This window comes from Xenopus tropicalis, chromosome 5, assembly GCF_000004195.4.
Source record: "Xenopus tropicalis strain Nigerian chromosome 5, UCB_Xtro_10.0, whole genome shotgun sequence".
Classification (NCBI taxonomy): domain Eukaryota; kingdom Metazoa; phylum Chordata; class Amphibia; order Anura; family Pipidae; genus Xenopus; species Xenopus tropicalis.
Window position 1 is genome coordinate 93,145,136 of NC_030681.2, and position 15,317 is coordinate 93,160,452.

The following is a 15,317-nucleotide window of genomic DNA, read 5'->3' on the forward strand; positions in this document are numbered from 1 at the left end:
CCTCCCAACCCCACCCAGTGTGGCTCGAGCAAGATGTATGTACAGTGGGGAATGTTTGGGGGAGAAAGGGCATGATCCAATTCAGAACTCTCCAAATACAGTATGGAATTCCCAGATCCCAGTGGCTAATGTATAACGGTATCGCCACAGCCCTAAGGAAGCGTAAAAGTACCCAGAGAATAGAAATTGGAATTTCGGATATAGCTATGGCCATAACTGATAGTAAGTGCAAGGGGCTTATATCCAATCTCTATAAGAAACTATTAAAGCTAAAGGTCCAGGCCAACTCTAGTAAATCACTAGCTAAATGGGAAAAGGATATCCCCACGCTGAATGATTCCCAATGGCAACAAGCACTCAAAACCCCAGTGCAAGTGTCCCTAAACTACAAGTATAGACTACTGCAGCTCTATATCATCCACAGGGCCTATCTGACCAAAAGTAGACTACACAGAATGGATGCTAGCATTTCCCCCATGTGTAATAGATGTGGGCAAGAGGAAGGCACTCTCATCCATACGTTATGGTCTTGTGCAAAACTGAATGCATACTGGGCTGAAGTCCTAGGCACCCTCACACACTTACTACAATACCCCGTTCCAAGGTCACCTGAAATATGCCTACTAGGTATAACAACCCCACTAAAACTGCATATACCAGATTTACAATTCCTGCAAAAAGTGCTTTTTATAGCTAGGAAGGGAATCACAAGGCTCTGGAAATGCTCTGACCCTCCAAAATACTGCCAATGGTATAGCGCAGTGGGTGACCTGTGCAAAGTTGAGAAAGCAGCAAGTATTAAAAATGGAACCTATAATAAATACTGTGCTACATGGAATAAATGGAACAACGCGCACATCTTAATGCCTTAAAAGCCTGTGTGAAACAGCCTACTGCTTATGTATCTTAATGTAATGCCTCGTAGTTTATCTGTTGTACTACGCCTATGTGATAGAAGCTGTTAAATCAAAACAAATGTCCAATGTACCTATGTAATGCTATGTATGTTTCTCAATAAAATTTTACCTGAGCAAAAAAAAAAAAATAACACTTACCTTCCTTTCATCCAGAAGCATTTTAATTTTGAAAATCATTACATCATTAACCGTAATCTCCTCATTCTTGTAAAGGATTTGAAATATTTTACTGAAAACTACAGTATCTTGGACTGAGGCTGGAAAGGCCAAATCACCTAAATAAAGAATATTTTACACAATTAAAAAATAAAACAAATACAGGATACATTATATGGAGTTATTTATTTAAATATTAAAGTAGAGTATCTGGAGAATGCATTGTGAATTCTAGATTCTATACTTATAATGCTGGGAAACATTTATCAAAACCACTTCCTTTTTTTTAGAAATAAATAAACATTTGAACATGTTAATACTTAATACATATGTTGTTGTTATAATAATAGTAACAATAACTAGTAATTTAAGTGCAGGACCTTGTGCCCCCGGGTACATACAACAACAACATATAATAGCTTTCATGGATTTTGCAAAACAAATTATATTAAAGTTAGGTTTGCTTATTAAGGGCATTCTCTTAACGAAGGAAATGCTTAGGGACCTCATGTCTGACGAAAGGGAGTGCCCCCAAAACGTTATATGGTTTGCTACTATTAAATATCAGCAGGGTTTATAATGCTTAAATAAGTCCTTTTGTGCCAGTATTTTTGTCCAATTTGGAATGTGGTGGAAAGTGCCGAATTCTCTCCAAATACTGTGCACCAGGCTGAACAGAGTGGAAAGGCCAGGGTGTGCTGGTGAGTGTGGATTGGCATAAAATTATAACCATTATGTGTGGGTGTGTGAATGTGATAGGAACCTTTGCCTGCATAATTTATAATCTCTTCAAAGCACTGAAGAATATGCTGGTGCTATATAAAGAATAATAATTCCAAAAACTCAATCTGGGAATGACACTTTTTTCCCCATAGCCCACAATTTTTGTTCCTTGCAACATTCATTAAGAAGCACTCTTTAGTAATTGGGCCTAGAAGCTAGGCTGTACTTTTAAGGAGCTTTAGCAACTACTTAGCAGTGTCCCAGGCCAAGATGTGAAATATGTGCCATCTTACAAATGATTTGTGGCTGACAGGGACAGCCAATTCTTGTTGTTGCGGTACTGGGCAGCCCGTTAGGTGTGGCACCAAGGGGTGTACAACCACTCCATAAAATAATTTGTTGGGGAGTGCAATATACCACAGTCTCCCCTCATCATGAACTAAATATGGAATAATGTAAGCAAAATGCACAATTTTATACAAAATTACAAGATGGGTCAAAGTTAGAAATGTAAAAGATGTACACATACTGTAGCTGGTCCATTGGTATATATTGGTATAAAGTATGTTCTGCATATTTACCGACTGCTACAAGTGAACATGAAGTGCACATAATGCAGCATTTTTCCCCACAATTCCACAGTAACAGTGGGAAAAGGCGGTGAGGTGTCTTATTGTGGTTACTTCGGTGAAATGCATACACTGCATTGAATAACAGTGGAGTTGGGATGGTGCAATTCAAATTAACATTTGTATCAGATTCTGTAGGCACAAGAATGCTGTGTTGATGCAGACCCTTTGGGAACCCTGAAGCTACCACCATTTTTGAGTATGTGTGGAAAATACATTGTGCTGTGTTATGCCAAATTTTACTCAGTCCTGAAACTGGGGAGCTTTATTCATAAAATGTCTTAAAGGACAAGCCAACCCCAAAAATAATTTTTAAAAAGAAAACTTCATTCTAAGCATTCCTTACATATTTGTAATGGTTTTTTAGTTTTTTGTATATATAACTGCTATTAAAAGCAGTGTCTACCTGTCCTTTCTATTCTCTGCCCTGGGGGCTCTGGGATTTGAAACAAAGTAACACAAGCCAGCAGACTGACAGACCTGACTTGCTGGAGGAGACTGGCACTTGCAACATTGTTTAAAAAGTAACAACCAGGAGTTCAGCAAATGCTGCTTTCTATAGCAATTACATTTACAAATAACTTTTAATTTTTAATAAATTAAAATTGGAAAGTTGCTTTGAATTAGGTTTTCTTTTATTAGGCAAAAAATAGTTTTTGGGCTTGACATGTCCTTTAATGTTCTAAATATATTGATGAGTAAAGAGGAATTCTTTCTAGTTGTGAGCGTATCTTTCCTTTTTGCTCTAGTTTATTCAGGATTGGTGGCTAACTTCATATTATAGTGCCCAGCATTCCAACTTCTATCAGGTGATCTCTGCGGTGTCCAATAAAAAGGGAAATCATTTGGGAGATTTAACCATGTAGAGGAAGTTGCAGGTATAACTTAGCCCTGATAGAAATGCCCACAGACATACTAGAAGTCTTAATGAATCAGAGGAGTGTAGGGCTGGCCAAATATTGAATGGCTGATGCAGTTGGTCAGCCAGTATATTGATGTAGGGAAGTGCAGAGAATGTCTGGTCTGGCAGTTCGTTGATCCTATCTTAATGCAGAGCTATATCCGGCTACCTAAATCCTACTGTGTTTCTGTACACAAATGCTCACAGACATTTTTAATAGACAGGAACCAGAAAGAATATGTGGGGTACTTTAGTAAAAGTGTATTTAGTAAAAGTGTATTGTCAATCAATCTATAGTTTATTTATTGCCTAGGTGAAAAAGGTTTTTTTTTTTTTTCAAAAAGATACATGCCCCCCCCCTCTTAAAGCAATGGGTTATCAGTTAAATCAGTTAACGATTTCCAAAAAAATTACTTAATATAAACACTGTACTATTTCATTGTGACTTGTGTTTTTGTGTTTCTTGTTACTTTATAAATGAAGTGCATTTATCTTTATGAAAGCAAATGTCTGGTTGCTATGGGTTATGGCAGGAAAACCAACTTTGCATTTAACCCAAAGGCATTGGTTGCACCATGTAAAATAATTTACATAATATATGCACTTTTTTGGTTATGGGTTGGCAAGTGAGATGCTTAGACCAACCAAGGGGGCATTCCTAGGCAACAACCTTGCATATTTGACTGGAGCTGAGATTCTTTTAAAAATGTAGCAGCTTAATCTCAACCATTTCTACAAACACAGAAAACACAGCAGTTTCTCAGACTTTTGTTTTAGAATAATTATGTTTTTAGTCTTGGGGAAAAAAAACATCTCTGTTTACCACTCGGACCTCCATAATGTTGCAATAACGACAAGAATTTCTGCTTTCTCAGCTTGTGTAACCAAGTGATTAGAGATAAAAATATTGCTACTAAACATTAAGAAAAGGAAATGCTAGTTTGTGAGCAGTGTGATGAGGAAGCACATCTGGCTAGCATTTATTAACCTCAACTGATCTTATGCTTGTGATAGCTAGAACATGGGACAGGGAGCTTCTTCATCATTGAAAACTGAACCCTTATAAAATTTACATGCCAGATATTAGATACATGCATCAGACTAGATTGATTTCTATGGTAAAATGCAATTTCAGGGATGCACTGTTTTTTTTTTTTAAGGCAATTTTAGCTAAAGGTGCATGTTAAAAAAAAAAAGAGGTGATTCCCCCTCCAAATTAGAATGTACTGACACTACTTAAAAATATGGTGTTGGCAGTACTGGTGTAAGGGGATCCAGTATGTCCTTGAGGGTTTGATGTGTGCTTTCTGTCTGTTGATCTTCAATCACCTGATCTCATTCAGCCGTATGTCTCACAGAGGTGGAGATGAATGCTTTAACTCCATAACAGTAGATACAGAAACATGAAGAAGAATATGACCTGTAACTTCATAATATGTGGCTAAGCACTTTGGAAAGTACAGCAAGCACACATTCAATGGGTCATGGAAACATAAAGTTTAAGTTTGTTTCCATGATCCTTTATCGGAAGAAAAGAGACAATCTTTACACCTCAGACATAAAGACTCACAGAGACCTGTGGTTACCTTTCCACTAAAAGGCCTGCCACATACATGTAAATAACAGGAGCCCAAGCTAATTAAGTCCATTTGAGCAGTATATGCAAACTGTGGAATATGTATGAATTAAGGATTGAGCACTCCTAGGAATCCAGTAGGGGTGAGACTGGGGCAACTACAGGGTAGAATGTACTGTGTGAGTTTTTTTCAAGAAAGGTGACCTCTATAACCTACAACCTCTTTATTAACCCACTGGCAGCTCCACACACACACATAGGGAGGTACTGGAATTTTACTGATAGCTACAGGCTAGATTCCTAGAAGGTACATTTTTTGAGTCATACCTGCAGTATGCAGCATCAAGTAAGGTTTTTTTTTTTTTTTGAGACTAATGGCTGTCAAAGATTTCCTATTCGTAAAGTAGCAGAGCCTTTTTTTTTTCCCCCCAAATAAGGGGCCCTGCGTAAGGGAAAAAATTGTAACCTGACAGAACAATAGTTTTTGGCTGCTGGGGTCAGTTACTCCCCTTTGACAGCTGAAGACAGTCAGAAGAAAAAAAGCAAATAAATCAAAACTATGACAAAACTTAAGACCAATTAAAGAGTTGCTAAAAATTGGCCATTCTATAACATAAAGTTAAACGTAAAGGTGAACCATCCCTTAAAGAACAGGCTTATAAAAGGGGACAATAGGATTGTTTAATGTTTGGTCAGCGAGGTTCTCCTTCATAATTTACATTGACCAGCAGAGCTAAATAGCTGAATTTTTTTTTTAAACATGGGTAAAAATTTTGGTTAAGCCTAAACATGTTTGTAAATAAATGGCACTGGTAATATTTTATCTTTCTGTCACAGTTTTAATAATTAGTCATTTCAACATCCAATCATCCAGCTATGGGAAAAAAATCAATGACATGTAGCCGACTGGTCCGCATCAGATATAAGGTATAAAGGTTATAGGTATGGGAGAAGGGTAAAAGAATGCACAGATGAAAAAGAAATTGTACCTGATGTTGCAGGGCAGATCTATAGGCTACATAGGACTTGTTATTAAAGTGCCCATTATGGGGATACTAGTTACTGGCCATATGATTACAAACGAATGAGATAATAGTATAACAGTATATATAACAGTATAAAAGCAACACTGTCCATCCTTGCACAAAGAAACAAATGGCATTCAATAAACCATTACTTAAAGGCAGAATATCAGAAGTGATAGCCCTTAATAGCCGAGTGCAACTATTACAGTTGCAAGGATTTTGTTCCTTGATGAAGTTTTTTTCCCTGTTGGTGGCCTGGGGCACTGAAAAGTACAGAAGTACAAAACAAGATCAGAAGTGTTCATCCTCACTAATGAATAAGTGTCTGCCTTTCAAAAAATAACTCAGACCAATTGAATGTACTTGTTTTCTGGAGCACGCAACCATCATTTTTACGTCATTCCTCCGTATTTTAGCATGTATATTTCTTATAGGTTATACAGTTTATGTTGCTGTTTTTAACAGACACAAAAATACTATGGGCCCGATTCACTAAAGTCCGAAATAAGGAGTGCTATTTATAGCATGCGTTAAAAATCTTATCACTTCTTATTTTTCGCTCGATTCACTAAAAGGACACTTGTCATAATTAAGAAGCGATGTTCTTGGCGTTATTTATCTTGCGACGACATATTTTCAAGCAACGTGCTGCGTAATATGTTGTGTGCTGCGTAATATATTGCTTGAAAATATGGCACTTAAGCTGTCAATTACAACCACAATTCCTTTCACAGCCTGCCAGCTGATCTTAAATAACATGATTGGGTAAACGTACTTTCCAATACAACCAATGAGCCAATAGTTATCTTTCACATAAATTACTAAATAATTACACGGAAACTAACCTTTTATTAATTACATTTTTGTGTCTAGGATATTACAATGTTTCTGGTATATGATGTATGCACAAGAAATATAAATTATTCCTGCATTTCTTTAGGGCGTTAAATTATCAATACAGTAGAACCACTTTATGTTTTTCAGAGGAACAGGAAAATGCATTATGTATTATATATGTATTATATATTGGACCACAAAAAAAAAAAACTGTAAAATGAGAAAACTTAAAATTAGGGTATGTAAAAATTTAAGTTTTACTTTATATAATAAAAAACTTACAAAAAGATATATGGTAACTATTTTTATCTCTACATAAATCCAAGAATTGGAATCAATCAAGATTGATTACAGGGGAGAGAGGTGGTAGTCTGGGAGGCCGGTTAGTATGAGATTGCAGTAATCTAAGCGGGAAAGGATAAGGGCATAGATTAGTGTTTTAGCTGTTGCTTGTGAAAGAAAGGGGCGTATCTTGGCAATATTGCGGAGGAAAAAGCAGCAGGTTTTGGCAGTGTTATTAATATGGTTAGAGAAGGAAAGAGACTGGTCAAAGATAACCCCAAGGCAGCGTGCAGAATTTACAGGGTTGATGGTCATGCCATCAATAGTAATGGTGAAAGGAGGAGGAGGGCCAGGTTTGGGCGGGAAGACCATGAGCTCTGTTTTAGCTAGGTTAAGTTTGAGCTGGCGTCGGTTCATCCAGGAGGAGATAGCCAGGAGGCAGTTACCAATCTGGGTTTGGACATCAGCAGTTAGTGCAGGGGTGTCTAAATATATCTGGATGTCATCTGCATATAGGTGGTATTTAAGACCAAAAGAAGAAATAAGGTCTCCTAGAGAGAGAGTGTACAGGGAGAACAGCAGGGGACCAAGCACAGAGCCCTGAGGCACCCCCACACTAAGCGGAACCGGGGTAGAGGATTTGTTAGTAAGAGCGACAGAGAAGGAGCGGTTAGAGAGATAGGAAGAGAACCAGGATGCTGCTTGATCCCGGATACCCAGAGAATGGAGAATTTGCATAAGAATAGAATGGTCGACAGTATCAAAAGCAGAGGAAAGGTCTAGGAGAATGAGAACCGAGTAGCGTCCTTTGGCCTTGGCAGTCTGGAGATCATTTGCCACTCTACATAAGGCCGTCTCAGTGGAGTGCGCAGGCCGAAAACCAGACTGCATAGGGTCCAGCAGATTATGGGTGCAGAGGAAGTTAGTTACATGAGAAAAGACAAGACGTTCCAGGAGTTTAGAGGCTAGGGGCAGGAGACAGGACGGTAGTTGGAAAGGCAGGATGGGTCCAGTGTAGCCTTTTTAAGAATGGGTTTGACACATGCTTGTTTGAAGAGAGAGGGAAAAGTACCAGAAGCCAGAGAGGAATTGAAAATGTGGGTAAGAGCTGGAGTAAGGGCAGGGGCACACTGTTTTAGTAGGGATGAGGGCATAGGATCCAGCGAGCAGGTAGTAGGCGGAGTGGATCGGAGAAGCTGAGAAACTTCAGACTCTGTTACGAGACTGAAGGAGCTGAATACGGAGAGAGGAGATTTAGGAAGGTTAATTAGCAAACCATTAAATGATCACGTATTATTGTTATACACAGGCATCAAGGTCACCAATTTAGCAGTTATCTTCTTAATTATTCTGAATGCATGTCAAAACATGCATGCATTCATGCCATAAGTAGCAAAAATAAAAACCTTGTCTTATATTTAGCCCATGGAATTTCAACCAGCAACAGGCTGTCATGGGATGATGAGCTGTAGTTTTAAAAGCTAAAGAAGGCAGAGCACTGGTATTTCCCATGCCTGGATTATCATTTACAGTACTGCTAGATGCAGAAAGGAACACACCACCATGTCTACGTGTTTGAATGCTATTTATATTACTAAAAAAGCATAAAGGCAGCAGGTATTTGGGCTGTCGGACTGAGGACCACATCAATGAGCCAATGCAGTCCCTGATCCAGAGGGAAAAATCAAACCTGCCTGATCAAGATCTGGCTGATTTTAAGCAAGATATTGATTGGGTAGGCCCATCAGGTGTGCCCATACACAGGCAGATAAGCTGGCAAATCGGTCTGAAAGACCCGAATCGGCAGCTGAAATCTGCCTGTGTATGGCCACCTCTATGCATGCCCATCAGCAGTAGTGAGCACTACCTGTAGGTCCCATGATGAAATTCTAAGGTCCTTGGAGACCTTTTTTCACCAACTTGTGTTCTGCTATCAGGCTACAGTGCTGGGAAGGTCTGGTCAAGTTGGCAGATGTTGATCTTCTTCACTTGTAGATGATCTTTTGGACAGTAAAAAGATTGATGTCCAGTTTGTTTGGCTATTCTTTTACATCCCTTCCCGGACTTATTGGCAGTTATTACCTTCCTTTCAAAGGCTCAGAGTGCCATACCTCACACTTCAACAAAAAGGATCAAACATTTAGCTAAAGAGCACATTTAACAATCAATTTTGTTGAAGTGAAGATCAAATCTGTACGATGATTTGTATTTAGAAAAAGTCAATAATTGCCACGGGGGTGTACTTAATTTTTAATACTGTGGTTATGGTTTGTTATTGATGGGAGGGTCTTAATAGTTACAATTTTATGTGAATAATTATTTTATTGATAATTGATATATATAATATATATGGCGTTGAGTCAGTGAACCTAGCAACAAGAAACTAGTTTGACATAAAGCAAGAGAAGAGAAAATAAAAAAAGTAATTAAACATTACATTATTAAGGCCTTACATTCTGTTTTTCATCATCTGAAATTTTAAAGGAAAGCCTAATTTGCTGCTAATTTGTTAGGCACCCCCTCACAATAAACAGTTCTCTCTTATGCTGGATGGCACCCTTCATATTTTAAAACTGCACTTTTGCACGGTAGTTCCATGCAGGACAGGCAACAGCACCTTAACCCAGCTTCTGAGGCATCCTTTGGGAGAATTGTCTCTTGGCACATGTGTAGTACAGAAGTCTTCAGAAATGATTATTTTTACATAATAAAATAAATTATAATTCTAAGCAAGTTCCTATACACATTAATTCAAAAGTATCAATGATTTTTTTCAGTTATTTGTAAATGAAGTGCAACTGAAAGCGGTATTTGTCTATACCTTTCTGGGTCAGAGCCAGTAGTGCAGAGAATGAAAACATGCAGACATATACTACTTTTAATTGCTTATACAAATAACTCTAAAACCCTTAAAAATGTTGAATTAATGCACATTGGAAAGTTTCTTAGAACTGCATTTTTCCTCTTTTTGAATTTCAGCTATAAAGTGTAGCATTCAAGCATGAATAAACTCTTATCTGTAATGCCTATACTGCAAATAAATTAGTATTTTTTACACCTGTCCATATATATTACCTGTTAATTGGATCAGAGTGCAAGCCTGATATACAAATTGGTTGAAGGCACCACATTATAAATAATCAGCTTCCCAGATTATTTCATTAGCAATGTAGCAAACTCTGAATTATCTAATATTTAGTGCAGCTTTATAGAGTGCATAAATCATTTACATTAGTCCCTGTCCCAGTGGAGCTTACAATCTAAAGCCCTTATAACAGTGCTGTCCAACTGGCGGCCCCTCTGTGTGGCCCCCCACCTGTCTGGCTGCTTTGATGGCTTACCTTTGTGTAAGCTTTAAATGGTATCAGTACTGAGATTAACTGCCCCCCCTGCATGGTTCTCACCTCAGATTCAGGCTGTAATCAGGCTGTATTGTTTAAACATGTAATCCCCTGTGTTGTTCACACCTTTTAATCTCTGCATTGTTCACCCCCTGCAGTGTTCACACCTCAGGCTCAGGCTGTAATCACCCCCATTGTTCCCCTGTTCACACCTCAGGAGCAATAGAAACCCACAAATAATCCCTGCACACTACAAAAAGAACATATACTGAGGTGGTACTTCAATTAAAAAGTTTTTTAATATATAGTTATTGTGCAGACTGTAGGAGCAGTGCCAGCATTGTGTCACTGTAGGCTGCCTGTGTGTGCCATACACACAGGCATCATAGGGCAAGCAGAGTATGGCACACACAGGCAGAGTATGGCACACACAGGCCAAGTATGGCACAAACCAGCCAAGAATGGTAAACACAGTGAAAGTATGGCAGGGTAGGGAAGGCAGAGTATGGCACACACAGGCAGGGTAGGGCAGGCAGAGTATGGCAGGTTTTTGCTGTACTATAACCATTAATATGGGTATGGTCATGTGATAACATGGGTGTGGTTTCAAGTGGGTGCGGTTTCAAAAAGGGGAGTGGTCAAAACTGGCTTCCATTATCGGCCCTCCACCACGTAGGTCGGAAAAATTCCGGCCCTCGGTACAACAGAAGTTGGACAGCACTGCCTTATAACATTCACACATCAACTATATTAAAGCCAATTAACCTACCTGCAGACATAGGAAAAACAAAATTGCCCTGGTAATCTAGTAGCAGCAAGTAAGCCAGTTTTAGTAATGCCACAACAATCATATCACAGGTTTAACCTAAGAGTAAGTGTACCTTGCTAAAAAATGCATAATGTGGACCAATGAACCAAACCAACTTATTGACAGCAATGCTGAGAAAACAAGAAAACATGAAAACATTTTGAAGTGTTCCAAATCGAAATTACTGAAACATGTGTATAAAAGACTAATCTGGCAGTGCTATAACCTAGTACTTATACTAAATATATGTGCTCCATCATATCATACCTGTGATACGTAAAAGGCTTGCTTCAATTTTGTGTGGAATTCTTGGTGGAATCTTCATAGATGTTCGGATTTGATAAAAACTAGAAATTAAAAAATATATATATTTACATAAGAAATAATGAACAGGCTGAAATGGGTTTTCCAACAACAGCCAATCCAAAAAGAGTTAAATATAAAGTCAAATGGCTTTTAGATCTCTAAAAGCCATTCATCCAAAATAAAGAAAAAAAATAAAGTGTACACACTAATAACAATCACAATGTGGTTAAAAAGAGATTTCCTTCTTAAGGAATTGTATATTTGCTCTCCCCAAGTTGGAAGCTCATTTTTGGCAAGACTGGGATGAGATATTCTTGAAACTATGGCTGTAATGTTTCCATATATCTGTACCAACATATTCAGCAGTGCTTTAAGGTGGTTATTATTTACAAGACATTATAATCTAAGGTTGCTACCACAAGCACATAAACAGGTTAGGTCTTACCTGAAAATTACCCATTTTTATGTGATACTGGAATGTAGGAGAAAACAAACAAACAAAAAAGTACTATAAAAAGGAAAAAGAACCATGTGGTTGTGGCATTAACTATAAAAGGGGCCAGTTTTTCAATCATATGAGTAAGCATGTGAACTAGACACAAAGTAAACACATTCCATTGCCAAAAAGCTTGTAGTTAAAATTCTCCTTCTCTGACACATAAACTCTACTGTTCTTTGTAGAGTAAAAATGATTAAACCTATTTATTATGCATTACAAATCAGTGAAACAAAAGTATGCCATGTTTGCACAATATAGCCTTTATGTATATGCTTCATAACAAGCAGGAATTTGAGCACTTTGGCATTGGATTTAAGATATGGCTATATATAATCTGCACGATACATTAGGCAACAGACATCTTTAACATTAAGGGGCCCATTAACAAAACCTCGATTAAGTATTTATATGATAAAATCGTATTTTTTCTAACTTATAAAACATTTCGTAAAGTCCACAATCATTTTGTTAAAATTCTGTGACCTTTTTGTGGTTTTCGTTAACTTCCACAAGGGAGTGGGGGGGGTTATTTTAAACAACACTGCAAATTTTACCATACATGTGATCAAACACGGCTGCCTCCCAGTGCCAGCATCATAGAACTCCCTAGGAGTATTTTTTGCCTAAAATTAAATGCAGGTTCTATTAATCCCACTGTTCTTGTGGGGAAGTCAATTTCCCCATGCTAGGTGCCCTTTAATAGAGGTGTTTTATCCAGGTGCACAAGTTTCCTGCTTAGCATGAAACTTGTGCCCAGCAGAGTATTTGATTATTTTCTAGCAAAACAAATAAATAGGTTCCGTGGCTAATCCGTTTAAAGTATATATAATGTCACAATGGTAACTAACTGCATTCCTGCCTGATAAATAGTAATTAAATGGTACCATAATTCTAAGTAAATAACATATGTAGCTCAACCCCATACCTAAAAAATCATCAAATCCAATCTAGAATAGCCACAAAATTATTTCACAAACAGTAATTAGCATTTCAGAAGCATTGCATTCAGTACTAATGCAGTTGTGGTATTTGTTAATAGCAGTTTCAAGTAGGAATGATGGATTTTTATCCCACAATGTCAAAGAGACCTAAATTAATTAATGTGTAGCTATTAGTATCTAATTTATATAAAATATATAATACAGACTTTTTCTAAATAGGAAATATTTTTTTTATTTACTTTACATAGACCGTAAAATAGTTGCGCTTGGCTGAGGAATTTCCAATATAGTGCAAGAAATATAATAGCTAATATACCTGTGTAGAAGAATAAATGTTCTTCCATGCTTCATGTTATCAGTGAGCATTTTCACAGTTATGTACTTTTACCAACATAGTTTCAGTGATTACATTGTTTTAGTATTGAAGGGTATATTTGTTTTATTGCATGCAACTATACACTCTATGGGGTTGATTTACTAATCCACGAATCTGAATCCCGAATGGAAAAAAATCGGATTGGAAACAAACATTTTGCGACTTTTTCGTATTTTTTGCGATTTTTTCGTAGCCGTTACGACTTACGCGAATTGTCGCGATTTTTAAAAATTTGCGACAATTCGCGAAAAAGTCACAAAATACCGATCATTACGAAAAAAACACATTCGGGCGCTTTTCGGACGTTCGTGGATTAGTAAATGTGCCCCCTAGTGTCACTGTCATTTGATAAACATAAAACATACTTTCTTCTAAATGTCTGAATGGTAGCTTGAGATCACCATTAGTTATTTCTCTATCAGCAAGATTTTTTATTTTAGTACAGAAAAATTGTTAAAATACCATTATTAATATACAATATATGACCAAAAGTATTCGGAACCCCCTATTTAAGTCGCAATCATTATTCCCAACACAGGTGCCATGACATAGTACAATATATTTTTGACAATTCCATGCTTCCTACTTTAGAGAAACACACAAACCAAAATCCATACAAAATTTGTGTGCTGATGGAAGTAAAAGAAATCATGGACTATTAAAGGATCTGTGTATTTGAAGTTCCGAGCATTAATTAATTATGTTCTATTTAAACAAGGTTGCCACCCTCTGCAGTCCAGCTTCTGCCAAACTAGATAAACACTTCTGTTGATAATATTAATCATTTTATTTTGCTCAATCAAAATGCCCAGCCAGGTAATCGCAGAAAAAAATGCAATTAAAAGCACACAAGTACACTGAGAGAAGGTATTGCTAATTACCCAATCCTTCTTACCAGCATAAGTATACTTCTACAATCAATTAGATTATAATTACTGTGAATAAAAACACACACAAATATGGCCCAAATTATATAAATGCAACAAAGCTTGCTAATAATCTAAATAAAAACAAACAAAATACAGTCTTTAGTTACTATCATGCTGCACTCGACCAAAATCTGCCCTTCACTGTGGCGACATAAACACTATGACGTTTAAGGGACACAGTCATCTTGGTCATTTCTGAAGATGAATCCCAGGGATAAAAACATATTTATAGATGTAATCACTACTTCAACAGTTTTTCCACAGACAAATTCTTCTCAAAGACTCTTCGCAGAACCTGCAGTTTGGATTTGTAGCAGTTTGAAACATAGAGGGTGGTGAGCTAGCATGGCCATTCCCATACATTACATTATGATCAAGTGGAAGAGCTCTACATTGCTTTATTATATTGATAATTAAGACTTTATTAACAAATCCACTGGTAAAGACAAAAGGTATTTTCTGCTGCTCTCCAAAATTGTACTTTATGGGAAAAGCATTATTAACTGATTTTAATTCTGTAAACTGTTTATTTAAATTATTGCGAAGTGCTATACAAAGTTAATGCTATATAAACAAACAGTGATAACAGATCCAGCAAAAAGTTACATTATTATTAAAAGCTAAGCTCCCTAGTTACACACTGAAAACAATCTCGATACTGTTCAAGGTTTTGTAATAGAGCCAATAGCTATCAGGGAACAGCAGATAAGTAGGGAAAAGCTACTTACATACTATCTTTATATTGCTCAGTTGTTTACTGTTCCTGAAAATGCTAACATCTAAGCTTGCTCTTGCTTTGTTACTAAGTATGCAAAATTGCCCCAGTGCAGTAAACCATAGCAACCAATAAGAAATTAGCACTGATGAGAACACAATCAAATTACTGCTATGGATTATTGCAAGGGTAATTTTGCACAGTATTAGTAAATAAGCCCCACTAATCATTCTGCATGACACAGTCTGAACAATCAGTCATTTCCAAGCAGTTCTGCTTAAACAATCACTACAAATCTTTTTTTCTTCCCGCTTAGACAACTCAAGCCATGTTATGCCCTTGAGATACTTCTGCTA

The 15,317-nt window shown here is 37.2% G+C and overlaps 1 protein-coding gene across 7 annotated transcripts in view; it reads right to left on the reverse strand.

The window, feature by feature from the left end:
- Nucleotides 1–15,317, reverse strand: part of fam135a (family with sequence similarity 135 member A) — a 63,144-nt gene that overhangs the window by 33,949 nt on the left and 13,878 nt on the right. For all 7 annotated transcript variants that reach the window (XM_031902992.1, XM_004914503.4, XM_031902991.1 and 4 more), the window contains exons 4-5: nucleotides 11,463–11,542; nucleotides 1,056–1,192 (exon numbers count right to left, since the gene is read on the reverse strand). In XM_031902992.1, coding sequence (XP_031758852.1) covers nucleotides 1,056–1,192; nucleotides 11,463–11,542 — 217 coding nt within the window. The remainder of the gene's footprint in view (nucleotides 1–1,055; nucleotides 1,193–11,462; nucleotides 11,543–15,317) is intronic.